At 48.0% G+C, this 26,554-nt stretch overlaps 1 protein-coding gene across 1 annotated transcript in view; it reads left to right on the top strand.

Annotated features, from left to right (window-relative positions):
• The window catches only part of ush2a (Usher syndrome 2A (autosomal recessive, mild)), a gene marked incomplete at both ends in the record, with an annotated part of 469,579 nt that overhangs the window by 63,103 nt on the left and 379,922 nt on the right, over positions 1-26,554 (top strand). The window contains 1 exon segment of the mRNA XM_084308263.1: positions 783-938. Within this exon segment, the coding sequence (XP_084164389.1) occupies positions 783-938 (156 nt within the window).

The following is a 26,554-nucleotide window of genomic DNA, read 5'->3' as shown; positions in this document are numbered from 1 at the left end:
CAGAGAGGCAGCCGGTCGGAGCAGCGCCATCATCCCATTCTTTGTATCTAGGGACATCTATGGACCTCAGGGAATGTATTCCAAGTGTCAGCAATATTGTGTCTGTTACTATGCTTGAGTAAATTGCAACGAACCAAAGGAGAATATAAATTATTATTATTAGTTTCCCCCCCCCCATCTTTGACGGTGAATAACACCATGCTAACATTGACCAAAAGCACCTTCTTGAGATTAAGTGTACTACAAATCTAAGCAACAAAGGGCAGATGATTTACAGGGTTTTTTGTAGATACAGTATGGAATTTTGCCATCCGGACACATGCAATTTGAAATATGAATATAGAATATATATATAAATATATATTAAATTATAAATTACCTCATTATGGCCAAGTCACATACATCTATGTCACGTGTGTCAGGGGAGTCTGTGGCTGAATGTGCTCATCTTCTTGCCTCTCCAGTAGCTGATGTTGACTTGGAGGTGGTTGCTGTCGCTCCACCCTACAAAGCTCTCCACCAGGGCCATGTACTCAGTGTGTTTTTTGTGAACAAACACCACTCTCTGCTAAGGCTAAGGCGAGAACCCTCCAAGTAGCGATGTCACTGGGATGTTAAATCTGGGGCTGCCGCATAGACAGTGAATGGGGCTCTTACATCCAAATGAGGTTTTAATTCTGGTTCAGATCCCAATGCTAGAATATAAACCTCATTTGGGTGTAAGAGCTCACACAAATATGTTATGACCTTATAAAGTCAGAGCCCCTCTCTCTCTTTCTCAGAAAACGGAGGTATGTTCCAAGAGGAGGGAGATGCAGGTAGATGGACATCTATCTCAGGCCTGATGCCTTACACCAACTACACCTTCTGGGTGAGAGCTTGCAACACGCAGGGCTGTGTGGAGAGTCTGCCACGTGACATCACCATGCCTCCTGCAGGTACAGACACACACAGACACACAGACACACAGACACACACACACACACACACACACACACACACACACACACACACACACACACACACACACACACACACACACACACACACACACACACACACACACACACACACACACACACACACACACACACACACACACACACACACACACTTGGGTGTACGAGAACACGCTTCCAGTTTAAGACTGCGTGATGTACTTCATTCAAGGAGTTCGCAGCTGCGATCATTTTGGCAACATAAGAGCACCTCTCCATGTGTTGATGACTCCGGGGGGGACTGTCGGAGTTTTTATCTTACGAACTTCCTACGAGGTTATTTACGAGGAAACTTACGAGAATGTTGGTGCATGAGATCCATTAATTTCATTTAATTTCTATTTATTTATTCGTACATGGAATTATTACAGTCCAACAGTACATATTAATATGCTCCACTAAATTCCATGGCCAAAAGGAACAGGGAGAAGAAAATTCTTATTTGTACCTGCCCCTACACATACACTACACTGATAGAATAAGTGCAATGTTTACCAACCCGAACAAAATGTACATACTTATTTTGCAGAAATGGAAACATCAACACAATTAAATTAACATAAATAAATACATTGTGTGTATCTATCAGTTCAATTGCATATTTAGGTTCATTCATTTATATACACACACACACACACACACACACACACACACACACACACACACACACACACACACACACACACACACACACACACACACACACACACACACACACACACACACACACACACACACACACACACACACACACACACACGCACGCACACACACACACACACACACACTATATATTTATATAATGTATTCTATATTATACTTCTATATACTATACTATATAATTGTATTATTTTAATTGTATTATAATATAACTAAATCATACTATTTATACTACACTATATTTTGCATTTGCAGATATTTTTGGCCGTTCACACTATACCACTCTCTCCAGTTCTCCACTAGTCTCTATTACTCCCTGCCTATAGTCAATGATCAGCTCCTTGGTTGCTTCCCTGGCACCACTTTGCTAAGTTCTCAACCTCACTCCTGTGTGACATCTACTAACTTCCAAAATCCCTGGATTTTTATTAAATCCTTTATTTCCATTATTGACAAACATGCATAAGCTTATAAAATGATATATATTTATATAGAGTATCATCTTGGTTTACACCAGAACAAGCAATTTAAAGTAAGGCATCTACCTCCTTAACTACACATGTTAAATTGAAGTTTCAAGTTTCTTTAATAGTTGTCATACAGAAGTACAGAATACTTTTATACAAAATGCTTCTTACTGTTGCGCTCCAGAGACTGTGCAAGACAAGATAAGTATGAAATAAAATAACATAGTAAAATTAGAAGTAAAAAAATGAGGTCACAGTGTTCAGTTTAGACATATGTACAATGTTCGATGCAGAATAGACGTAGTTACCATACAATATACAATACTGTGCAGTGTACTAATATACAATACTATATAGTGCAAGGCAGAAATGGAGAAATGGGACGAGGTGCAATTTAGGTACAATTCACAGTAGGTGTACGAGTTGTAGTGCAAATCCTTTATCAATATATATAAAGTGTAAGTGTGTTTGTGTGATCTAAAGTGTGGAGGGTGGGTGCTGCAGTGTGTTGTTTGTTTGAGTGAGTGTGTGCGTGTGGGTGTGTGTGCTGTGTGCATTTGATGGTTGTTGCATAGTGATTATTGTTCGTTTAGCGATTATTGTTCGTTTAGCAGCCTGATGGCCTGGGGATAGAATGATTGCTTAATTACTTAACAAAAAGAGATCCACCAACATTTTAACAAGCATGTCACTAATGCTGGGCACTTATTAAAAAACAATTATGCAGTGCCCCCTCCTGCAGGGCATGGCGACCATGTGCAGCTTGTGATGCATAACCTCCAGTTCCACTTTCAGCCTTTCTCTACTAGTGTTGTTCTTGAAACATTACAAACCATTGATGCAAGGAAACCAACTGGTGAGGATAAACTAGATGTGTATTTAATTACATTAATTACATAGCAAATAACACATATAACCTTCTCTATTATCAGATAAAATGGCCCATGTACAGTATGTAACCTCCTTGCATAAAGGTGGAGACCAGGGGCGGACTGGGACACAAATTCAGCCCGGGACATTCAGACGCACCAGCCCACGCACCGGCCCCAAAACCGGCCCACACAGCGGCCGTTATGAAACACTCGTCCAGTATTAAACAACCCAAGGCTGTGGCTAAGGAGTCAATATCAGGGAGACCAAATCTACACCCCGCCCCTAGATGTGCACTCGTGCACAGTGCACACACAAACACACGTGCGCGCGCACACACACACACCATTACTTCCTGTCATTGGCATACGTTTTCTTTTTATTTACTAACATCTTAGTGCCTCATTAGCCTAGGGATTAAGGATACGTGAAGTATTAACTACACCATAATAATATCGAGGTTTTGATCCATAGAAATGTCTGTGCTACACAATTTCAGTTAGATTGGATTTATTGTCCTTTAATTTTGCACTCATGACATTAGTTGCTTGCCGTTTAATCAACATCGAAAGACCCCCCACTTCCGCCCAGACACCCATTCCAAGAGCCTGTTCGCTTTCCAGGTCTCTCTCTCTCTCTCTCTCTCTCTCTCTCTCTCTCTCTCTCTCTCTCTCTCTCTCTCTCTCTCTCTCTCTCTCTCTCTCTCTCTCTCTCTCTCTCTCTCTCTCTCTCTCTCTCTCTCTCTCTCTCTCTCTCTCTCTCTCTCTCTCTCTCTCTCTGTGTGTCTGTCTGTCTGTCTGTCTGTCTGTCTGTCTGTCTGTCTGTCTGTCTGTCTGTCTGTCTGTCTGTCTGTCTGTCTGTCTGTCTGTCTGTCTGTCTGTCTGTCTGTCTGTCTGTCTGTCTGTCTGTCTGTCTGTCTGTCTGTCTGTCTGTCTGTCTGTCTGTCTGTCTGTCTCTCCCCCAATTAAACTGTCCTACTCTACATCACCAGCATGTTTCGCAGCAAGTCACTTGTTCCTTCCTCTACTAAACAGGTCTGTAATTTTATATTGTTCTGCGTCTTTTACTAGCAATTTTTGTTTTTTAATTCTAGCTTTTTCAAATCCACCATTTCATTCAATTGCATATCATTCTTGGTTGACACTGGAGTTAGTAAAATGCCATCCGAATTCTGAAAAAGCTTTCTTGATGGAGAAACAGTGTATCAAAAATCTGAAAGAAGGAAAGATTTACTGGTTGAAATTCTCCCAGTTAGATTACTGCTTCCCTCTGCTGATCAGCTCTTCCACCTTAGAGCTATATCTCCAGGCAGCCTCACGTTGTTCACTAAGCACAACATTTGACGACACAGAAGCGAATCTTCATTCAAACAGCAATGGCAGGCAGATCGCACAGTAGAAGCAATCGTCCGTGTTATCTGATTTGGAGAGTATTCCTTCATTAAAAGGACAACAAAAAACGTCTCTGAAGGCTTATATTGTCAGAGAATAGGCTACAGTGTCAGAGAATTAGGCTAAGCGGTATGCTGCAAATGGCATTGAGTTTCTCTCGTTCGATGTCACGGATAGGCTAGGGGAAACAAATTCAGCCTGAGATGTTCAGAGTCGCTCCGGCCCGCACGCACACACGCACACACACTATTGTCACCTATGTGTGTCGTTGCGCTCTGGGTAGTGTATCTGTAGTAGAGCGCTGTGTAGGCTACATCATCTGGATGGACTGTTTCTGTGCGAGCGAGCATGCGTACTATGGAATTTAATCCTGCCGGCGCCACTGCCGGCCCACACACCGGCCCTCTCACTGGCCCACACACTGGCCCACACACTGGCCCACACACTGGCCCACACACTGGCCCACACACCGGCCCTCACACTGGCCCCACTGCCGGCGCCACTGCCGGCCCACACACCGGCCCTCACACTGGCCCACACCGGCGCACACACCGGCCCACACACCGGCCCTCACACTGGCCCACACACTGGCCCACACACTGGCCCACACACTGGCCCACACACCGGCCCACACACCGGCCCACACACCGGCCCTCACACTGGCCCACACACTGGCCCACACACTGGCCCACACACCGGCCCACACACTGGCCCACACACCAGCCCACACTCTGGCCCACACACTGGCCAACACACCAGCCCACACTCTGGCCCACACACCGGCCCACACACCGGCCCTCACACTGGCCCACACCGGCCCACACACCGGCCCACACACCGGCCCTCACACTGGCCCACACACTGGCCCACACACCAGCCCACACTCTGGCCCACACACTGGCCCACACACTGGCCCACACACCGGCCCACACACTGGCCCACACACCAGCCCACACTCTGGCCCACACACTGGCCCACACACTGGCCCACACACCGGCCCTCACACTGGCCCACACACCGGCCCACACACCGGCCCTCACACTGGCCCACACACTGGCCCACACACCGGCCCACACACTGGCCCACACACCGGCCCACACTCTGGCCCTCACACCGGCCCACACACTGGCCCACACACCGGCCCACACACTGGCCCACACACCGGCCCACACTCTGGCCCACACACTGGCCCACACACTTCCCCACCGGCCCACACACTGGCCCACACTCCGGCCCACACACCGGCCCACATACCGGCCCACATTAGTGGCCCACACACCGACTCACACATTGGCCCACACACCAACTCACACACTGGCCCACACACCGGCCCACATACCGGCCCACATTAGTGGCCCACACACCGACTCACATTGGCCCACACACCAACTCACACACTGGCCCACACACCGGCCCACATACCGGCTCACATTAGTGGCCCACACACCGACTCACACTGGCCCACACCGGCCCGCCGTACCGACCATGTAGCCTGGGAGATGACTGAAATCACTGCAAGAGCTATTAGGCAATTTAATTTTTTTTTATCCACTTCTTCTCCCATTTTTCTATATTTTTCTCATTGGGATGCAAGTAGGCAATTTTTAAGCATCTTTCTGTGGCAATTTTCTTTTTTACATCTAACTTTTTCAGCCCTACCCTACCAAGGTGGGCCGATCGGGGTGGACAAAATGGGCCAGTCGAACCCCCCCCCCCATCAAAAAAAATAAACAATAAAAAAAAAAAAATGTTGGACCAGCCCACTTTACTTCCGGCCCATCGGGATTTGTCCCAAACGTCCCGATGGCCAGTCCGGGCCTGGTGGAGACAGAAGTGACCTAAATAATTACAGTCCAATCTACAAGCTATCCTGCCAGCAGAAATCCTAGAATCAAAATAAAACATTGTGATTCCCTGTTGGTGGATCTGTCAAAGGTGTTTGACACGGTTGCTCATTCTTTTATTTTCTAAAAACTATTGTTGCATTTTATTAGTTTGATGCAGTTGGTTTCAGAGCTACTTATTTGAGAGAATGTGTAAAAACAAGAAATACCAAGTCAGAGTTTCTATTCATTACAAAAGGTGTCCCACAGGGAACAATTATCGGCCCTATCTATTTTACCATTTATATAAAAAATATTGTCTCATCTCTCAAGTTCATCTTAATGTGGATGACACTATTATATAAATGTAGTGTCGATTCTGTGAAACTAGCTCTAACACTTTTTTTTTTTTTTTTTTTATTGGTCTTTTTCCCCCTCCATTTTCCTCCGATTTTCTCCCATCCCAATGTTAGTCGTATGCCAATTCCCAGTCCCTTCCTGATCGCTGCGCACTTACCCCCCACAGTCAGATCATCTGGGAGAGTGGAGGCTACCACGTGCTTCTTCCGACACTGATCGCTTCTTTTCACCTGGCAGCGCGGATTCTCATTGAGAGGGCGTAGCGTGTGGGAGGACCACACTATCCCCCTCACGTCCAATCCGCGCTTAGCAGGCGCCCCGACCGAACTGTAGGAGTCGCTGTTTACAACGACCCGGACCCACCCCGCCAGCTTCTCCCACCCTCTGATACAGCCAATTGTATCAGTGCAGACGGCCAGCCAAGCTGGTGACAACCCCGGAGCTGTGAGCTGGATTCGAACAGGCGAATCGAGCTCACAGCTCCGGGGCTGGTGACGAACGCAATCTCCACTCGGCCACCTAACCGCCCAGCTCTAACACTTTTAATGCTTTACAATTTGCACTTATTGATTGATTGATTGATTTTTATTTATGGATCCAAAAACACAACAAATTTAAGGGATGACATTCAAAACACATATTTCCAGCATGGTCCAGCATTAGTCTCGAATTGGTGCTAAATGCTACTAAAACAAAATAGATGTAGAGCCAGATATATAGTTTACAATGACCTTTGTATATCTACTTTGAATCGGCCCGACAAAGCGGGATACCAATACCTTGGTATTTGGCTTGATGAGAGCTTTACATTTAGATATTGTGTGGGTGATCTTGGGAGTAAATTGCGGTAAAATATTGGATTTTTGTACAGAAACAGAGCTAGCTTCCCAATGATTAGCAGAAAATGTGTTGTTGAAGCAGTTTTCCTGTCTGTTTTGGATTAAGGAGATACAGTATAAGTGATGTATAGACATGCAGCAGCTTCCACTCTTAAATCCTTATAATCTGTATCACTTATGTTTGCATTGGCATCTGTTTCTAACCCTATATAAAGCCATAATTGGAAATTGTCTAAATTACATGACATTATTGGAATGGACCTATGGTACACAAACCCATCATTGCCTAGAGTTTATACTGAAATTGGTAGATCTGTCTCCTTTTTTTAATCTTTTGAAATTTCTTTTAATTTATATATCTTTTAGTACAGTTAAATTAATCTTTTGTTATTTATGATTGGACATTTATGATGATTATGTGAATGTTAATTATAAACAACACTGAAAATGAGGGCTATAATCTTTGGTGTAACAAGTGGAATCTTGTGTCTTGTGTAATACATTTAATTTTGATTACACGACAAGACACAAGATTCCACTTGTATAGGGCGACAGTGATTCAGGAGGTAGAGCAGTCGTCTGGTAATCCTGAGGTTTCCGGTTTGATTCCTGTTCCTCCCAGGCAGCCTGTCGAAGTGTCCTTGAGCAAGACACTTAACCCCTAATTGCTCCTGATGAGCAGAGCAGCAGGTGGTCACGTTGCATGGTTGCCTCCGCCGTCAGTGTGTGAATGTGTGAGTGAATGGGTGAATGTGAGGAACAAAATTGTAAAGCGCTTTGGATAAAAGCGCTGTATAAATGCAGCGATTTACCATTTACCATTTAAATAAAGATTGAATGAAATAGGCACTTGCTGATATTGGAGCCCTTACGACTAAAGGCTCACAGGTGATGAATAGGAAACAGGCACCTGCTGCTATTGGAAACAGGCACCTGCTGCTATAGGAAATAGGCAACTGCTGATATTGGAGCCCTCACAACTGAAGGCTTGCATGTGGCGAATAACCTACGACAGGGATGTGCCTCATGGCAATGTGATGTGAGCCTCAGATGAAGGACTACCGTAGTAGTGAGTATATTTAGGTTTAGGTTTACTTTATTTGATCAAGGGGGACAGCGTACATTAATCAAACATTTTACAGATGTAAATGCACCCAATTTTAGCCAAAAGGCTAATTTCCATTGGCAGTCCCCCTGCCAGAAGGTACAGACTAAAATCCTGTGTGAAAAAGGGTTAGCAATAAAAAAAGAAAGAAGAAAATCAAATATAATAATAACATTAGAATAAAAACACAACAAAAGCACATAGATATGGATACAGGTCACGATACAGTCATGGACAAAAGGACAGAGCACATCATATTAAGAGACCCATAAGTGTGGTGTTTAATGAGGAAGGAGGAGGAGGTCTCCCAGCTGGCATGAGAAGGCTGGCTTGGATGGTTTGAGATGGGACTGTTAACATAGTAGAGATATCTGAGAGTCCTATGGAGATATAAAATAGTTGATTACTAAGGGGAGCATGATCATGAAGTGAGTGGTGGACATGCTCAACCTCCATCCCACTGATGGATGGGGGCCTGCTTTGGTCTTTTTCACAATGTGCTGTTTGGTTTTCTTTGCATTGCGGCGCACCATGCTGCCAGGTGCTGGACCTCCTGCCAGTAGGCCGACTTATCGTTGCTTTTGACGAGGCCCACCACCATTGTGTTGTCTGCAAACTTGGTATTGGAGTCATGTACAGGAGTGCAGTTGTGGGTGAAGAGGGAGTAGAAGAGAGGGCTCAGCACACAGCCTTTGGGGACGCCGGTGTTTTGAATACTTTATTTGATTGAATACTTTATTTTGAAACAATCGTAGGACAAAACATTTAAAAGACAAAACAATAACAGTGTCAACACGCTGGTCAAAAATGGATAAAACACAATAAAGCCAAGGCTTGTTTCCATTGTGGTCCATACATGGAACATAAAAAGGCACAGAAACAAGGGCGGCGCTCGCCACGAAATCTGGAGACGCTGGGCTCGGCTGTTCGAGCCCAGCGCTCCACATTTGCTTTCAGTTTAGCTGGTCGTCCGTACTAATACACATTGGCCGTATTAGGGGGTGGGAAACTGATGGGTGGGGATCGGGCCTTGTGGATAGCGACTCCTACAGGTCGGTTTGTGCGCCTGCGCAGTGGAATCAGGAAGTGTCGGGGTCAGCGTGAGCCTCCCACGCGTTACTCCTCGCCACTGAGAGATCGAGCTGCGCAGGTGAAAAGATGTGACTGCTGTTACCTCAAGTACCGGAGGGGACTTGTGCTATGTATGACATAGTCCACATTGCAGCCGGCTTATGGGAGGCAAGAAACAGCGTTCGTGACAGGGGAGGGTTGAATTGGATGATACGAAATTGGGATGGGAGAAAAATATAGAAAATGGGAGAAAAAGTGGATACAAAAAAAAGGCACAGAAACACAAATGGACATGTACACTAGACAGGACACATCATAAAAATGTGTATAAAAACACCTAACCTGACAACTCATACAGTTAACTAATGTTAAAAGAAAATCCGCAAACCCTTAAAAGCAACTCATGATAAAAGAAAGAAAAGCCAAGTTATGATAAAAGAGATAAAAAACATATTAAGACCAATTTGAGTTGCTGCAGAGCCATGTTTTTAGGGCGGATTTAAATCCGAGAGGGGAGTTCAGGAGTTTTATGAATGTTGGCAGGGCATTCCACATCACCGTAGCCGAGTAAAAAAATGTATCTTTCCCCATGCATGTCCTGACTCTCGGCGGGACCAGGTCCGTGGGGCTTCCTCTTGTGGCGTGTTTGTGGACATCTCCTACTTTATTAAAATAATTTACTAGGTACTTGGGGACCGTTTCTTTCAGTACTTTAAAAACCAGTAGCATTTTAAGCTGGTGTACCCTTTCCTCAACCCTAAGCCATCCCAGACTGCTAAAGTGTTCAGGGTGAGGGTGAAGGAGGTGAGATTGTCTATCCTAATATACTGGGGTTTGTTGAGTAGGAAGTCTAGTATCGAGTTGCAGAGGGAGGGGATCATATCGAGGTCCTTCGTTTCTATGAAGTTCCCAAGTTTGGTGATGAATTTGGAGGGGATGATGGCGTTGAATGCTGAGCTAAAGTTGATGAACAGCATTCTCACATGGGTGTTGTATTGACTATGGAAACGTTTACCAAAAGAAATTATTGAAAACACTTTTTTTAAATAGCTAAAAGTGATTTTGCAACCGAGGGCCTCACATGGTTGTGAATCCATGCCGGTAGCCTAGTATTGTGGGACCCGTAATTACTTGAGACTGAATGCTCCACTGTAGGTCTGAATGTTGCTATCTGCCAGAGCTTACCACACTGCATGGGGAAATAAGGGCCCAGATACAACACATCTGTTTAAAAATGCTTTGATAGAGCAGCAAAATAATGATCATGGGGCATGCCTGCATGAACAAGAGTGAGATGACATAAAGGACAATGGTGGAACGAATTTCCCACCACAGTTAAGAAAGCTGAAACCCCACCAATATTTTGCCATCAACTAAAAACACACTTATTCAATGAATATCTGAAATGAAGAGAAAAAAACTAAAACGTACTGTCTTCTACTATCATGCACTCTTCCACTAATATGTCTTTACTACTATGCACTCAACACTGCACCACCCAGGTGTCAGCACTTCAAAAAAAATTTTACCAAGATATTTACAAAGGTACTTATGAACACGTTCGAGGATGAGGACCATCGTTTATATCCTGTCTATGTTAAGTTTCACTTTTCGTTTGGGCAAAGTTGGAATGAGTCCGACCTCCTTTGATTGACAGCCAATAGACCTATCTCAAACCCTGCCCTCTTTTCTTGATCCTCCAATCACAACTGTCGCTTGCCTCTGTTTGTCCGAGGCAAGCGACAGTTGTGATTGGAGGATCAAGAAAAGAGGGGAGGGTTTGAGATAGGTCCATTACAGACAGTTAGCTTGTTTGATTTTGAGGAAGATTGTATATAGACCAATCAAATTGAAGCACAAGGACATGTTTACACGCCTCCAGTGCACCCTTTTAGTGTTCTACGTCACCCCCGTGCTTGTGGTGTGCTTGTGCCTCCTTGAGTGAGTGCTGGAAGAACACGTGATACACAATTTTCAAGGACCCATTTTCTCCTACTGGACAATATACTGTAGTGGCTATTTCATCACCTAGTGGTCAAAAACTCCAATGGATACCTTTGATTTTAGCTGCTGTCATTCCCTCCATGGTTCATTGCCCATGCTGAGGACTGCATTGAATTTCAGACCTCAGTGGTCTGACTGTTACTAACTCAGGCTCTTTAGCTTTCACTCACACATTTTGCATCCCCAATTTCCTTTAACCCAATGCTTACTAGGAGGGATGCAATGTAGCCACCACAAAAAAGCTTTAGTGTGTCGAAGGGGGGGGGGGGGGGGGGGGGGGTAATGCTACACTAACCACGTCTTTCATTCATGTTTATTAGTGTTCCATTCCAAGTTTTAGTGTTTATATTTGAGTGACACCGGTTATTTTCGGACAGTACATGATTCAAGTTTTCAAGTTTCAAGTTTCAAGTTTCTTTAATAGTTGTCATACAGAAGTACAGAATACTTTTGTACAAAATGCTTCTTACTGTTGCGCTCCAGAGACTGTGCAAAACAAGATAAGTATGAAATAAAAACATAGTAAAATTAGAAGTAAAAAAAAGAGGTCACAGTGTTCAGTTTAGACATATGTACAATGTTCGATGCAGAATAGACGTAGTTACCATACAATATACAATACTGTGCAGTGTACTAATATACAATACTATATAGTTGTAACTGAGGGGTACAATTCCCTGACTGTATTACTAGATATGATACTTACTACCACTACCTTTGTACTTAATATTCGGCCACCCAGTACACGGCATAAATATATTATCATAAACACTCTCACGTAGATGAAACGGATCCAACACAAATGTACGAAGTCGAAGTATGCGTTTATTACTACACAGCAATGGTGTGTAGAGCAAGCACTTAATCACTTAATTACATTTATGAATTGAAATAGTATGCACTTTTATGGCAAAGAGTATTCGTCGGTATATCAATAGAGAATGTCCAATCTCTGATGGCGCAGGTGGTAAATATACGACCTGGAATAGTTAAGGAATAACAGCAATGATACTTTAATGATTATAAGACTGGATACACTAAGGGGGGGTTAATCCGGTCGCTTGTAAGCCGACAGGAGTAGGAGGGGGGGGGGGGGTAGACTCCGGCTGCCTCGTCCGGCCAAGGGTATCCCAGGTGAACCCACTGTAGTGCCGTTCAATGCGCCGGCGATCCTTGGACCACAGATGAAAGCAGGTGGACTCTTTGTGGGCCGGCTCTCTCCGGTCCACGGGGGAGAGACGTGAAGCGACCTCGTCTTGCAGAGCGTCTCCTCACCTTGCGTCCTCTCCAGGGGGGGGGGGTTCCAACACACGGCAGTGTCGGGGGTCTTTATCCATGGAATAATCAAAGTATACAAAGCATAATCCGTGCCTGGGAAGGCGGGCTGTCGTCGGTAGAATAATCCGGTATACAGGTCCACTCGCTCGTCGGCTCTGGGGCTCCTCGGGTGCAGCTTCACATGGGGTCAACCACCCTGGGTAAGCAGCCAGTTCTCTGCCCGAAACGATGGGGTACTGACTACGGTAGTATTCTCACCGCACGAAGCACTATATATTAACAGACTATTATTAGCTTAATAGACTACGTCCAACTCGACGATATAGTGCCAAATATGACTATTCAAATATTAATATACACAATGTCTCAATACCGATGGTAGGCGAACTTGGCCTTACTCCCACACGTGGCGTCGCGGGGAGGCTTTACGTCTGTGACTCTATTGGAGGGTAAGAAACTGGACTGAAAAGAAAGTCCTACTTTAGTAGCGCAGTATATATACGCACTATGAACAAATAGTCCCATTAGTGGTGCGGTAGCCAGATTCCTACGCGGAACTAGGACTTGTTCGTACATGTGGAGCGGTACGTTTGAACTGGGTCTGAGGGGTATGGCAGCCTGGCACCAAGGTCTCGACCAATAGTAGAATGGAGACTATTATGGGATGTTCAGTAGGCTAGAATGGATATTCAATGCATATTGTACAAGGAATATACAAGGGATATCAGGGAATATTAGAGAATATACAAATACAATTAAATATATATATATAAATAAATATATATATTCGGTTTAATCTGGCCCTTCACAACAGCCACCCCCTGAATAGGTCCCAGACCTAATCAGTTAAACAGAGACAGATTAATCGCGTTGTCTATTTACACATAAGGGTTTGCTGTAGGGGTCAGTCAACTTCACAAAGTCATAGGGTTGTAGGGTCATGGTCATCATCGATTGTGTCTGGGAGTCGAGGCAGTTCTATGAGCCTCGCCACGGGACGGGTGTAAGTGCGACCCTGGACGAGCACTTCAGCTGCTCGGACCTTGCCGTCGGCACCGGTGATCACTTTGCTTACGCGGCCGGCCGGCCACATAGCTCTGGGCAGTGATTGATCAATAATCATGACGACTGTTCCTTCTGTCAAATTGTCTCTCTCCTTTACCCACTTCTGGCGGGTCTGTAGAGACGGTAGGTAGTGCAGTAGGAAACTGTTCCAAAACTTGTCGGCTAATACTTGGCTGTACCTCCACATTCGTCGGCCGTTCGCTTCTTCAGGCCGGTACATTGTCTGGGGTAATGCAGGATCTAGCCGCCCCATCAGGAGTGTGTTGGGGGTAACTGGGTCGATATCCGCCACATCACTGGAGACATATCCGAGGGGCTTCGAGTTAAGTACTCCCTCAATCTCCGTGAGGACTGTCATTAGGACTTCTTCCGCCACAGTCTGGGCCCCAAGTACTGCGTACAGGGCTGTCTTTATGGAGCGCACTTCTCGTTCCCAAGTGCCACCGAAGTGGGGTGCGTTTGGGGGGTTGAATTGGAAATCAACCTGTGCTTGAGCGAGGTGGGTCTTAAGTTCTGGGCCCATAGCTTGGAAGCTCTCTCTCAGCTCTCTTTCGCCGCCTTTGAAGTTTGTCCCATGATCGGACAATAGGGTAGACGGTCTTCCTTTCCGTGATGTGAATCTTCGGAAGGCCATAAGGAATGAGTCTGTGCTCATGGTCGGGAGAAGCTCGATGTGTATCGCTCTGGTGGTCATGCATTTGAATACAATACCCCACCGCTTCTCGGTTCCTCTTCCTTTCTTTATGTGCAGCGGGCCAAAGCAGTCCATACCCGTTGAGTGGAATGGCTTGTCACCGATTCGGAGGCGACATGGAGGAAGGTCAGCCATCCTTGGTATGCTGGGCTGCGCGCGCCACTTGCGGCAGTCTAGACATGTTCGCTGGAAGCGTCGTACCGCCTCTCTTCCTTGTAGGATCCAGTAACGACGTCTGATTTCCGCGAAGACTCTTTCTGCTCCTGCGTGATGTACATCCTCATCGTATTTCTTTATAATCAGCTCTGTGACCTTGTGTCGGCTGTTCAATACGATCGGGTATTTAATGTCATCCGGTAGATTGGGGGCTCTGCGTAGGCGACCACCCACTCTGATGAGGGTATGAGCGTCGCTCTCGGGGGCCAGATGAATTAATCTGCTGTCGGATGGGACGGGCTTTCCTCCCTGTAGACAGGCCAATTCATCGGGGAACGAGTCTCTCTGGGCTCGCTGCAGTAGAAGCAATTCTGCTTCCTCGTAGTTAGCTGCTGACATATCAGCGGGGGACTTGCACTCCGGGTGGTACCGCAGGAATGTTCTTTGTTGTGCACTCTCTATGGACGTGCAATCGTCTATGTTAGGGTCGGTGGAGGCTACGGTGCTCAATCCACAGAACACAGACTTCTTATTTTCCACCTCCTCTGGACTTGCTTCCCTCGGGATAGGCATGGGCCACTGTCCTTCCGGGAGTCTTAGGAATGCGGGGCCGTCACTGTAGACATTGCGACGGGTGAGGTCATCCAGGGGCATCCCCCGGGTGATGACGTCAGCTGGGTTCTGTTTTGTATCAACGTAGCGCCACTCTGTTTCTCTGGTTAACTCTTCGGTTAAGTCTTGAATCTCGGTGACTCTGACTCCCACGAAGACTTTGTACTTGCATGAGTCCGATTTGATCCAGGCGAGTACCGTCGTGGAATCTGACCACAGGATTGTTCTAGACACCGGTATGGTGAGCTCACGTTGGATGAGCGTGGCTAGGTGCGCTCCGGCTAGGGCTGCGCAGAGCTCTAGACGTGGGATAGATTGTTGCTTGCGTGGGGCTATTTTCGAGCGGGCGAGGACAAATGCTGTGTAGATCTCTCCCCACTGGTCTTGGGCCCGCAAGTAGGCTACTGATCCGTATGCGACCTCTGAGGCGTCACTGAAGACGTGTAAGTCCATTTTACATGTCTCTGGCCTCACCGTGGGTGGGAAGTAGCTTCGGTGCATATTAACGCCTGGGAGTGAGTGGAGCTCCATCTCCCACTCTCTCCAGGTGGATGCAAGGTGTGCGGGAATGGGGTCGTCCCAGCCCTGGTCCTTGTCCCACAATGCTCGTACAATCATTTTTGCCCTGGTGGTGTACGGTAGAATACATCCTAGCGGGTCATATTGTCGGGCGAGTGTTGTGTACACACTCCGTCTGGTGGTCGGCGCCGCCGCCGGCCTTCCCTGCTCCGTAGTCAGGGGCTTGTGTCTGTAGTGAAGCGAATCTGTTTTGAATCGCCACACCAATCCCAGGGTCATCTCCTGGGCTTCTCCCGGGATTGTAGCCATCGAGGTCTCGCTGCTGGCTGCCTTGTCCTCGGAGGAGAGGCTGCGCAGTACTTGCGGATCGCTGCTGGCCCACTGCCTGAGATCAAAGCCGCCTTTGATCAATGAGGCGCGGAGTTTAATCAGGAGAGCCTTGGCTTCTTCCTGGGTTGAAAGGCTTTGTAGACAGTTGTCTACGTAGAAGCTGTTCTTTACGCTGTGTCGGACCTCTTCGTCCGCTGCTGGGTCCTCTGCTACATGTTTCTGTAGTGCAAATGTAGCACAGCAGGGGCTGCACGTCGTTCCGAAGGGGAGGACTTCCCATTGGTAGATGGCTGGGTGCTCATCTCCTGGCTTCTCTCTCCATAGGAACCGTAACAGGGGCTTGTCCGCCTCTACTAATCTCACCTGCAGGAACATTCCTTTAATGTCCCCGCTGATGGCCACCTTTTCCTGGCGGAAGCGGAGTAGAACGCCGAGTAGGGAGGGGCCGAGTGTGGGACCGGGCAGTAACTCTTTATTTAGATTTTGGGATCCGATCTGGTAGCTGCAGTTAAATACTATGCGGTCTTTACCGTTGTGATGGACCTTGTGGTGGGGCACGTACCACGATTCAGTGGTCTGGTCAGCCTCTTTAATGTCCATCTTTGTGACGTGTCCCGCTGTGATGAGCTTCTCAATCTCAGCGCGGTATACACTCTCTTGGGCGGGGTTCTTGGCTAAGCGCCGCTCCGTGTTCAGCAGGTACCGTTCTGTGGCGTCTGTCTTGGCGTGGAAAGTAGGCATTCCTTCTCGCCGCAGGAGTGGCGTGGCGTATCTCAACACGCCGTTGACCGGGACTCTCTTGGTCCCTGTCTCGAGGAGGTGAATGGCGTAAATGTCATCTTTAGAGCGAATGTCTTTCTTTCCGTTCTTAAAGGGCATTTGTTCCAAGGTCCATAGCCGCTCTACGTGTTGCAGGAGTGCGGTTTCTCCCTCTGTGACTCGGGAGTGGAGACATCTAGTGGCTGTACTTCGGTTGAGAGATTTGGCGAGCGGGCCTTGGAGAGTCCATCCCAAACGGGTCTCGACTGCTGCAGGACAGCCTCGGGGTCCGGTATGAACCCGGTCTATCGGGACAATGAGGTCTGCATGGTCGGAGCCTATCAACAGGGTCGGCATAGCATTGTCTATGAGCGGGATCGGTAACTTGCGCAGATGTGCATATTTCTCCATCAGCTTGGCGACGGGGTATGTGTACCGCGACAGTCCTATTTCTTGGCTGGTGAAAGCGTCTGTAATCTGGTACCGTCGCTCAGGCTGGCCGCTTGCTGCGATAGAGAATGAGACCCCCTCAGCATCGACGGGGCACCGGTTGAGAGAGTCAACAGCTTCAAGTACCTCGGAGCCCACATATCCGAGGACTTGAAATGGACCATACACATTAACAGTGTGGTGAAGAAGGCACGACAACGCCTCTACTTCCTCAGGCGCCTAAGGAAGTTCCAAGTCAGCCAGAAGATCCTTAAGAACTTCTACTCATGTACAATAGAGAGCATCTTGACCGGCAACATCACCTCCTGGTTTGGGAATAGCACTGCAAAAGACCAAAGCAGACTACAAAGAGTGACACGTTCAGCCGAACGCACAATTGGAGGGGGGCTCCCCACCCTCCAGAACATTTACTACAAGCGTTGCAAGGGGAAGGCTAAGAGAATTATTAAGGACTCGAGCCACCCGAACAACTGCCTCTTTGAACTGCTGCCGTCAGGCAAGCGATACAGGAGTCTCAAGGCGAGCACAGAAAGACTCAGAAGTAGCTTCTATCCCCAGGCCATCAGGCTGCTAAACGAACAATGAATGAACACTACACAACAACAACCACCAAACACACATAGCACACACATCCACACGCACACACTCACTTTAAACAAACACACTGTAGCACCCACTACACACACTTTATAGCACACACCCACTTTAAACAAACACACTGTAGCACCCACTCCCCACACTTTATATTTATGGATGAAGGATTGCACTACAACTCGTACACCTTACTGTAAATTGTACCTAAAATTGTACCTCATCCCATTTCTGCTTTGCACTAGATAGTACTGTACATTAGTACACTGCATAGTTGTGTATTGTATATTATATGGTAACTCAGAACATTGTACATATGTCTATACCGAACAACTGTGACCTCATTTTCTTCTTCTAAATTCATGCTATATTATGTTATTATGTTATTTGATACTATCTTGTCTAGCACAGTCTCTGGAGCGTAACAGTAAGAAGCATTTTGTATGAAAGTATTCTGTACTTCTGTATGACAACTATTAAAGAACTTGAACTTGAACTTGAGACATTCTCGCCCTTTATCGTCTTCAAATCTCGTCTTATTGTCCGAATTGTCATTTGGGTTTCGCTTCCCCGCAGCCCTAGCTGGGCCGCAGCGGAGGCGAGCAGCAGGGTCTTCTCTGACCCGTCATCAAGGACGGCGTAAGTGTCCAGGACTTTATTCTGGTAGCTTAGTGTCACACGCACTACTTTTAGGAGTACTCGGGCTCCACTGCTGCTGGCGGGATCGATGTACATGACGCTCGCTTTGCGGCTGGATGGTGCGGGTGAAGGGCGCCGTCTGTTACTGTCGTGAAGTATGTCCAGATGGGCTCCATCGCACTTGGTGCACCTTTTCTTTAAGCGGCATTCGGCTGCCATGTGTGAGCGCGCACAGCGAAAGCAGCGCTTGTTGGACTTTATCCATTGACCTGCTTCCTCCGCGTTCAGCTTGGGGAAGGAGTCACATTGCGCTAGCCAGTGTTCTTTCTCACAGTAGGGGCACACTATCTTCCACTTCTCCGTTCTGGAGGGGGTACTGTGGCTCCTGCTGCTCGGTACTGACTCCGATTGGTGCATCACAGTCACCGATCTTCTTCCATCATTTAGTCGTCTGGTTCCTTCTCTGGAGCCAGGGGTGCTCCGTCCGAATGTATCTAGCCGTAGGCTGCTGACTTCTCTCGCCAGGAAGTCTGCTAGATCGAGGAGGTTCGGTTCGGGGCCATTCGGGTCTCTGTGGTCCCTCTGCCGCCTAAATCGCTCCTGACGAGCGGGCGGCAGCTTCTCCAGAATCCTTTCCACATTTGAGTTGGCGTAAAGTTCATGCCTCCCCTTCTCTCTTTGCGCTCCCAACATCCCTACCAGGGACTGCACTCTGATGGACAGGTCGTCCAGTGCTCGATTGTCTATTGCTGGGGGTAAGCGGTCGATGTGTCGGATCTCCTGGATCACGTAATCCCATATGCGCCCATACCTCTGGTCCAATGCTACCAGCGCTGCTGTGTATGGGGTGGTGGAAGTCGCGTAGGCGAGCGCTATATTATGTGCGCGGGGTACCTTTAAGTGCTTCAGTAGGATGGCGTATTTGTGGCGTTCATCCAATACATCCACCAACATGGTCTCCAGACACATGCGGAGTTCTGTATACTGGGCCCGGTTCTCTTGGGTGAAGTCGGGTACCATAGGCGTGCCAATGTATGACGCTGACTGTGGATACATCGGCGAGCGTTGGGGGAGAGGCCTCCTAGGCGAGTCTCCTCCCGCTCCTTGGTATGGGCTGGTACCGGCAGTGTACCATGGCCCGCTTGTCCAGGTGCTGTTCCTCGGTGCGGGTCGTGCGTCGTGCTCACCCGTGTATAGAGTCGGGGGTCTGTAGCGCAGCTCCGCGGGGGTATAGCCTGGGCTGTACCGGACCTCCTGGTCCGGTAGAGTACTGTGCTGTCTTCGGGCGTGGTTCTCCTCCTCTTCCTCTTCGTCTTCAGTTAGGTCATCCAGTGCTTGTAGTCTCTGGTTTAGCCTCTCCACAGTATATGCTGCTCCTTCCCACTTCTCCGTTCTGGAGGGGGTACTGTGGCTCCTGCTGCTCGGTACTGACTCCGATTGGTGCATCACAGTCACCGATCTTCTTCCATCATTTAGTCGTCTGGTTCCTTCTCTGGAGCCAGGGGTGCTCCGTCCGAATGTATCTAGCCGTAGGCTGCTGACTTCTCTCGCCAGGAAGTCTGCTAGATCGAGGAGGTTCGGTTCGGGGCACCATAGGCGTGCCAATGTATGACGCTGACTGTGGATACATCGGCGAGCGTTGGGGGAGAGGCCTCCTAGGCGAGTCTCCTCCCGCTCCTTGGTATGGGCTGGTACCGGCAGTGTACCATGGCCCGCTTGTCCAGGTGCTGTTCCTCGGTGCGGGTCGTGCGTCGTGCTCACCCGTGTATAGAGTCGGGGGTCTGTAGCGCAGCTCCGCGGGGGTATAGCCTGGGCTGTACCGGACCTCCTGGTCCGGTAGAGTACTGTGCTGTCTTCGGGCGTGGTTCTCCTCCTCTTCCTCTTCGTCTTCAGTTAGGTCATCCAGTGCTTGTAGTCTCTGGTTTAGCCTCTCCACAGTATATGCTGCTCCTTCCCGGTTGCTAGGTCTCGCTTGGACCGGTGGGGGGAGGTGGTCTGTGGGGGGTATAGACCTCGTCTGTTGGTCAAGTTCAGGGTTGTTTACTCGGCTAGGGGATGCCGCCCTGGAGGTGTGTCTAGACGAGTTCCTGGAGCCTCTGGCGGAGGGAGAGGGTGTTGTCCATCTGATCAGCTGTTCTATTAGTTGCGACTGCTGTCTGTCGCGCGCTGCGTCCCGTTGAGCACCGGCTCGTTCTCGGGCCACATTCTCTTCCATCTGAATGCGTCTTATTTCTAGACGTATCTGCTCGTGTTCGCTTCGCTGCTGGATCTGCAGTCGGTCGCGTTCAGCAGCGGCGTTCAGGCTGATGAGGAAGGCCTGCTGTAGGGTCCTCTCTGCCTCGCTGGGAGAAGGCGGTTGTATAGGGGAGCCTTCCCTCGGGGTACTCCTTGCGGAGCCTTGGAGCTCTATCTCCACGGTGCTCTCCCCGTCTTCTTCCGTGCCGAGTTCTCTCTCGGTAGCGTTGTATTCCTCCCGGGACTCATCGGGGACTACTTCTTCAGTACTGGCGGGGTGTGAAGTCATGTCTGGTTCCCACTGGTCCCCACCGTGAACTTGGTCAGTTACATTAGAGCCCGTAGGGGCCTCTATGGTCGGGGTAGTCTGGGCGTTGGGGTTAGACATACTTTTACTTTCTAGTTTTACCGCGTTTACTGTTAGTAGAAGACTAGGTTGTTGACTGACAGCGTAAGCCTCTAAGTACTGAGGGAGCCGTCGTTCGCGCTGCGGGCGTTGGTTAGGAGGATCGTTTCGTGGAGTGTTCATCATAGGCCATTTCAATATTAATAACACTATATTAATATTACACTAATTACCCTCCGGCTCGAAGGACCAATTGTAACTGAGGGGTACAATTCCCTGACTGTATTACTAGATATGATACTTACTACCACTACCTTTGTACTTAATATTCGGCCACCCAGTACACGGCATAAATATATTATCATAAACACTCTCACGTAGATGAAACGGATCCAACACAAATGTACGAAGTCGAAGTATGCGTTTATTACTACACAGCAATGGTGTGTAGAGCAAGCACTTAATCACTTAATTACATTTATGAATTGAAATAGTATGCACTTTTATGGCAAAGAGTATTCGTCGGTATATCAATAGAGAATGTCCAATCTCTGATGGCGCAGGTGGTAAATATACGACCTGGAATAGTTAAGGAATAACAGCAATGATACTTTAATGATTATAAGACTGGATACACTAAGGGGGGGTTAATCCGGTCGCTTGTAAGCCGACAGGAGTAGGAGGGGGGGGGGGGGTAGACTCCGGCTGCCTCGTCCGGCCAAGGGTATCCCAGGTGAACCCACTGTAGTGCCGTTCAATGCGTCGGCGATCCTTGGACCACAGATGAAAGCAGGTGGACTCTTTGTGGGCCGGCTCTCTCCGGTCCACGGGGGAGAGACGTGAAGCGACCTCGTCTTGCAGAGCGTCTCCTCACCTTGCGTCCTCTCCAGGGGGGGGGGGTTCCAACACACGGCAGTGTCGGGGGTCTTTATCCATGGAATAATCAAAGTATACAAAGCATAATCCGTGCCTGGGAAGGCGGGCTGTCGTCGGTAGAATAATCCGGTATACAGGTCCACTCGCTCGTCGGCTCTGGGGCTCCTCGGGTGCAGCTTCACATGGGGTCAACCACCCTGGGTAAGCAGCCAGTTCTCTGCCCGAAACGATGGGGTACTGACTACGGTAGTATTCTCACCGCACGAAGCACTATATATTAACAGACTATTATTAGCTTAATAGACTACGTCCAACTCGACGATATAGTGCCAAATATGACTATTCAAATATTAATATACACGATGTCTCAATACCGATGGTAGGCGAACTTGGCCTTACTCCCACACGTGGCGTCGCGGGGAGGCTTTACGTCTGTGACTCTATTGGAGGGTAAGAAACTGGACTGAAAAGAAAGTCCTACTTTAGTAGCGCAGTATATATACGCACTATGAACAAATAGTACCATTAGTGGTGCGGTAGCCAGATTCCTACGCGGAACTAGGACTTGTTCGTACATGTGGAGCGGTACGTTTGAACTGGGTCTGAGGGGTATGGCAGCCTGGCACCAAGGTCTCGACCAATAGTAGAATGGAGACTATTATGGGATGTTCAGTAGGCTAGAATGGATATTCAATGCATATTGAATACAAGGAATATACAAGGGATATCAGGGAATATTAGAGAATATACAAATACAATTAAATATATATATATAAATAAATATATATATTCGGTTTAATCTGGCCCTTCACAACAATAGTGCAAGGCAGAAATGGAGAAATGGGACGAGGTGCAATTTAGGTACAATTCACAGTAGGTGTACGAGTTGTAGTGCAAATCCTTTATCAATAAATATAAAGTGTAAGTGTGTTTGTGTGATCTAAAGTGTGGAGAGTGGGTGCTGCAGTGTGTTGTTTGTTTGAGTGAGTGTGTGCGTGTGGGTGTGTGTGCTGTGTGTATTTGATGGTTGTTGCATAGTGATTATTGTTCGTTTAGCGATTATTGTTCGTTTAGCAGCCTGGTGGCCTGGGGATAGAAGCTTCTTCTGAGTCTTTCTGTGCTCGCGTTAAGACTCCGGTATCGCTTGCCTGACCGCAGCAGTTCAAAGAGGCAGTTGTTCGGGTGGCTCGAGTCCTTAATAATTCTCTTAGCCTTCCCCTTGCACCGCTTGATGTAAATGTTCTGGAGGGTGGGAAGCCCCCCTCCAATTGTGCGTTCGGCTGAACGTGTCACTCTTTGTAGTCTGCTACGGTCTTGTGCAGTGCTATTCCCAAACCAGGAGGTGATGTTGCCGGTCAGGATGCTCTCTATTGTACATGAGTAGAAGTTCCTAAGGATCTTCTGACTGACTTGGAACTTCCTTAGGCGCCTGAGGAAGTAGAGGCGTTGTCGTGCCTTCTTCACAACACTGTCAATGTGTGTGGTCCATGTCAAGTCCTCGGATATGTGGGCTCCGAGGTACTTGAAACTGTTCACTCTCTCAACCGGTGCCCCGTCGATGCTGAGGGGGCTGTAGTCCTTGACCCCCGACCTCCTGAAGTCCACAATCATCTCTTTTGTTTTGCTGACGTTCAGGGAGAGGCAGTTCTCCTGACACCACTGTGACAGGTTCTCTACCTCTTCCAGGTAGGCCCTTTCGTCGTTGGCAGAGATCAGGCCCACCACTACTGTGTCATCAGCAAATTTGATGATGGTGTTGTTGTTCCGCTGTGCTACGCAGTCATGTGTGTACAGGGAGTAGAGGAGGGGGCTCAGAACACAGCCCTGGGGGGCCCCTATGTTGAGCGTGATGGATGAGGAGGTGCAGTTGCCGGCTCTTACCACCTGGGGTCTGCCCGTCAGGAAGTCCAAGACCCACTGGCACAGGTCATAGTTCAAGCCCAGGTCCCTGAGCTTGGCTATGAGTTTGGAGGGGACTATGGTATTGAATGCTGAGCTGTAGTCGATGAACAGCATTCTCACATAGTTCCCCTGCCTCTTGTCCAGATGTGATGCTGCTGTGTGCAGCACATGGGCTATGGCGTCCTCCGTGGACCTGTTGGGGCGATATGCAAATTGCAGAGGGTCCAGGTTGATGGGGAGGGAGGAACAGATGTAGCCCTTCACTAGCTTCTCAAAGCACTTCATGGCTATGGAGGTGAGGGCTACAGGGCGGTAGTCGTTGAGGCAAGCGGGCGTAGATTTTTTGGGTACAGGGATGATGGTGGACTTCTTCAGACAGGTGGGGATGACAGCCTGTTCCAAGGACAGGTTGAAGATGTCAGTGAATACCGGGGCCAGTTGGTCGGCACAGACTTTTAGGACGCGGCCGGGGATGCCGTCCGGTCCTGCTGCCTTCCTGATATTCACTTTTTTAAAGATCCGTCTCACCTCATGCTCTGTTACCCTGAACACTGAGTCTCCATCAGCAGACCCCCCCCCCCCATTGCCGTGGTTTGTAGGCTGGTGTTGTTATTCACAGCCTCAAACCTCGCATAGAAGGAATTGAGATCATTTGCTAAGGAGATGTCACTGTTCAGTTTGAGGGGGGTTCCTTTAAGTATTTCAACTTGGCTAAAATGTGATTTATTTCAATTATGTCTACCAGCTCATAAGTTCCTTCTTAGGATCCGCTGTGCAAACGCTACAGTAGGAATGAATGAATCAGATAAATAGCTCTAACACATGCGCACATGCATGCACATACACTCACGCAAATCATTGGCTTTACTTAATGGTGTGAGAACATATTTGTCTCATTCACATTGTAGTATCTTAATAGAAGAGACCGTGGTAGTGCTCAGTTGTGCTTTATTCACAGTTGGTATTCATACAGGTAAACAGTGAAACCCGCAGCCAGTCCCTCTGGCTGCTGCCTTATTCTGACACAGAGCGCTCCGAGGCGCCTCTGGTTCACGTAACAGTAACCAATGATAAGCAAGACATGTGACACCTTAACATCAGGGGAGTTGTAGTCCTACACTACACTACACTCCTCCCCTACCCTGATTCCTGAGATTACAGATCTAATCTGTCTGGGGGTTTTGCATTTCGTTTTGGTCTACTACTTCCCCTGACCTGAGGACCATCAGGCCCTAGTATTACTCGCTCTTCCGTTTCAGGCTGTGGTAACTTAGTTGACACCATTTGATTCACATGTCTTTTACATACTTTGTTCTGAACCTCAACCATGTATGTAACCGGGCCTAATGGCCTCACAATCTTCCCATGAACCCACTTTTCTCCTTCCCCTCCCCCATAGTTTTTCACCAACACCCGCTGGTGAGGTTGAAATGATCGGACCCTCTTCTGCGGTCCCTCCGGGCTCCGCTGTGTGCTCTGTTGTCCCGTCTCTGCACCGCTGGGCTGTATCAGCGACAGTCTCGTTCTCAGTTTCCGTCCCAAGAACAGTTCTGCCGGTGTTTTACCCGTCACACAATGGGGGGTGCTCCTGTAACAAAACAAAAAGTCTTGAATAGAGTGCTGCGTTGTGATACTCTGACTCTTTGCTTTTTCCAGCGCCTTTTTCAGATTCTGCACCAGGCGCTCTGCAGCCCCATTAGAGGCAGGGTGGTACGGCAGCGACCGTGTGTGTTTCACCCCATTGTTCCTGAGAAAGTCCTGAAATGTCCGTGACTGAAATGGGGGGCCATTGTCTGACACCAGTTCCTCTGGCAGTCCATAGTTTGCGAAGAACCCCCTCAGAACCTCCACTGTTTTCTCCGCTGTCGTTGTCATCATCAATGACACTTCCGGCCACTTAGAGAAACTGTCTGTTAACACCATGAACTTATGTTTGCCTTTGTCTGCAAAATCCACGTGGACCCTCTGCCACGGTCTCACTGCCCCAGTCCATGCATGCACCGGAGCCGTCGGTGGTGTGTTCCTAGTCAGTTGACAAGGGTTACATGTGGCCACCAGGTTTTCAATGTCTCTGTCCAGGTTTGGCCACCAAAAATGGCTACGTGCTCTGGTCTTCATTCTCACTATACCCAGGTGATCGTCATGTAACTCTTTTAACATTTGTGACCTCAGTACGGGAGGAATGACCACTCTAAAACCCCACATCACACAATCACTCTCTACAGACAGTTCTGTACATCTCACCCAGTATGGTTTTAGTTCCTCCTCCGTGACATGCTTAGGCCACCCTTTCTGTGTGAAATCTTTCACTGTTCTCATTACTGCATCACTCTTGGTGTGCTCTGCAATCTCTCTAGCAGAGATAGGGCTCTCATCTAAGAACGAGACTCTGAAGTCCGGGCTACACTCTTGTGCCTCTGCCTGCATCGGTAACCTAGATAATGCATCCGCATTCCCATGTGTCAGGGCGGCCTTATACTGAATATCGTACTGGTAGGCTGCTAGAATTAGGGC

Source organism: Notolepis coatsorum, assembly GCF_963971535.1.
Source record: "Notolepis coatsorum genome assembly, chromosome: 2".
In the NCBI taxonomy this organism is placed as follows: Eukaryota; Metazoa; Chordata; class Actinopteri; order Aulopiformes; family Paralepididae; genus Notolepis; species Notolepis coatsorum.
This window is presented reverse-complemented; position numbering and strand designations above follow the sequence as displayed.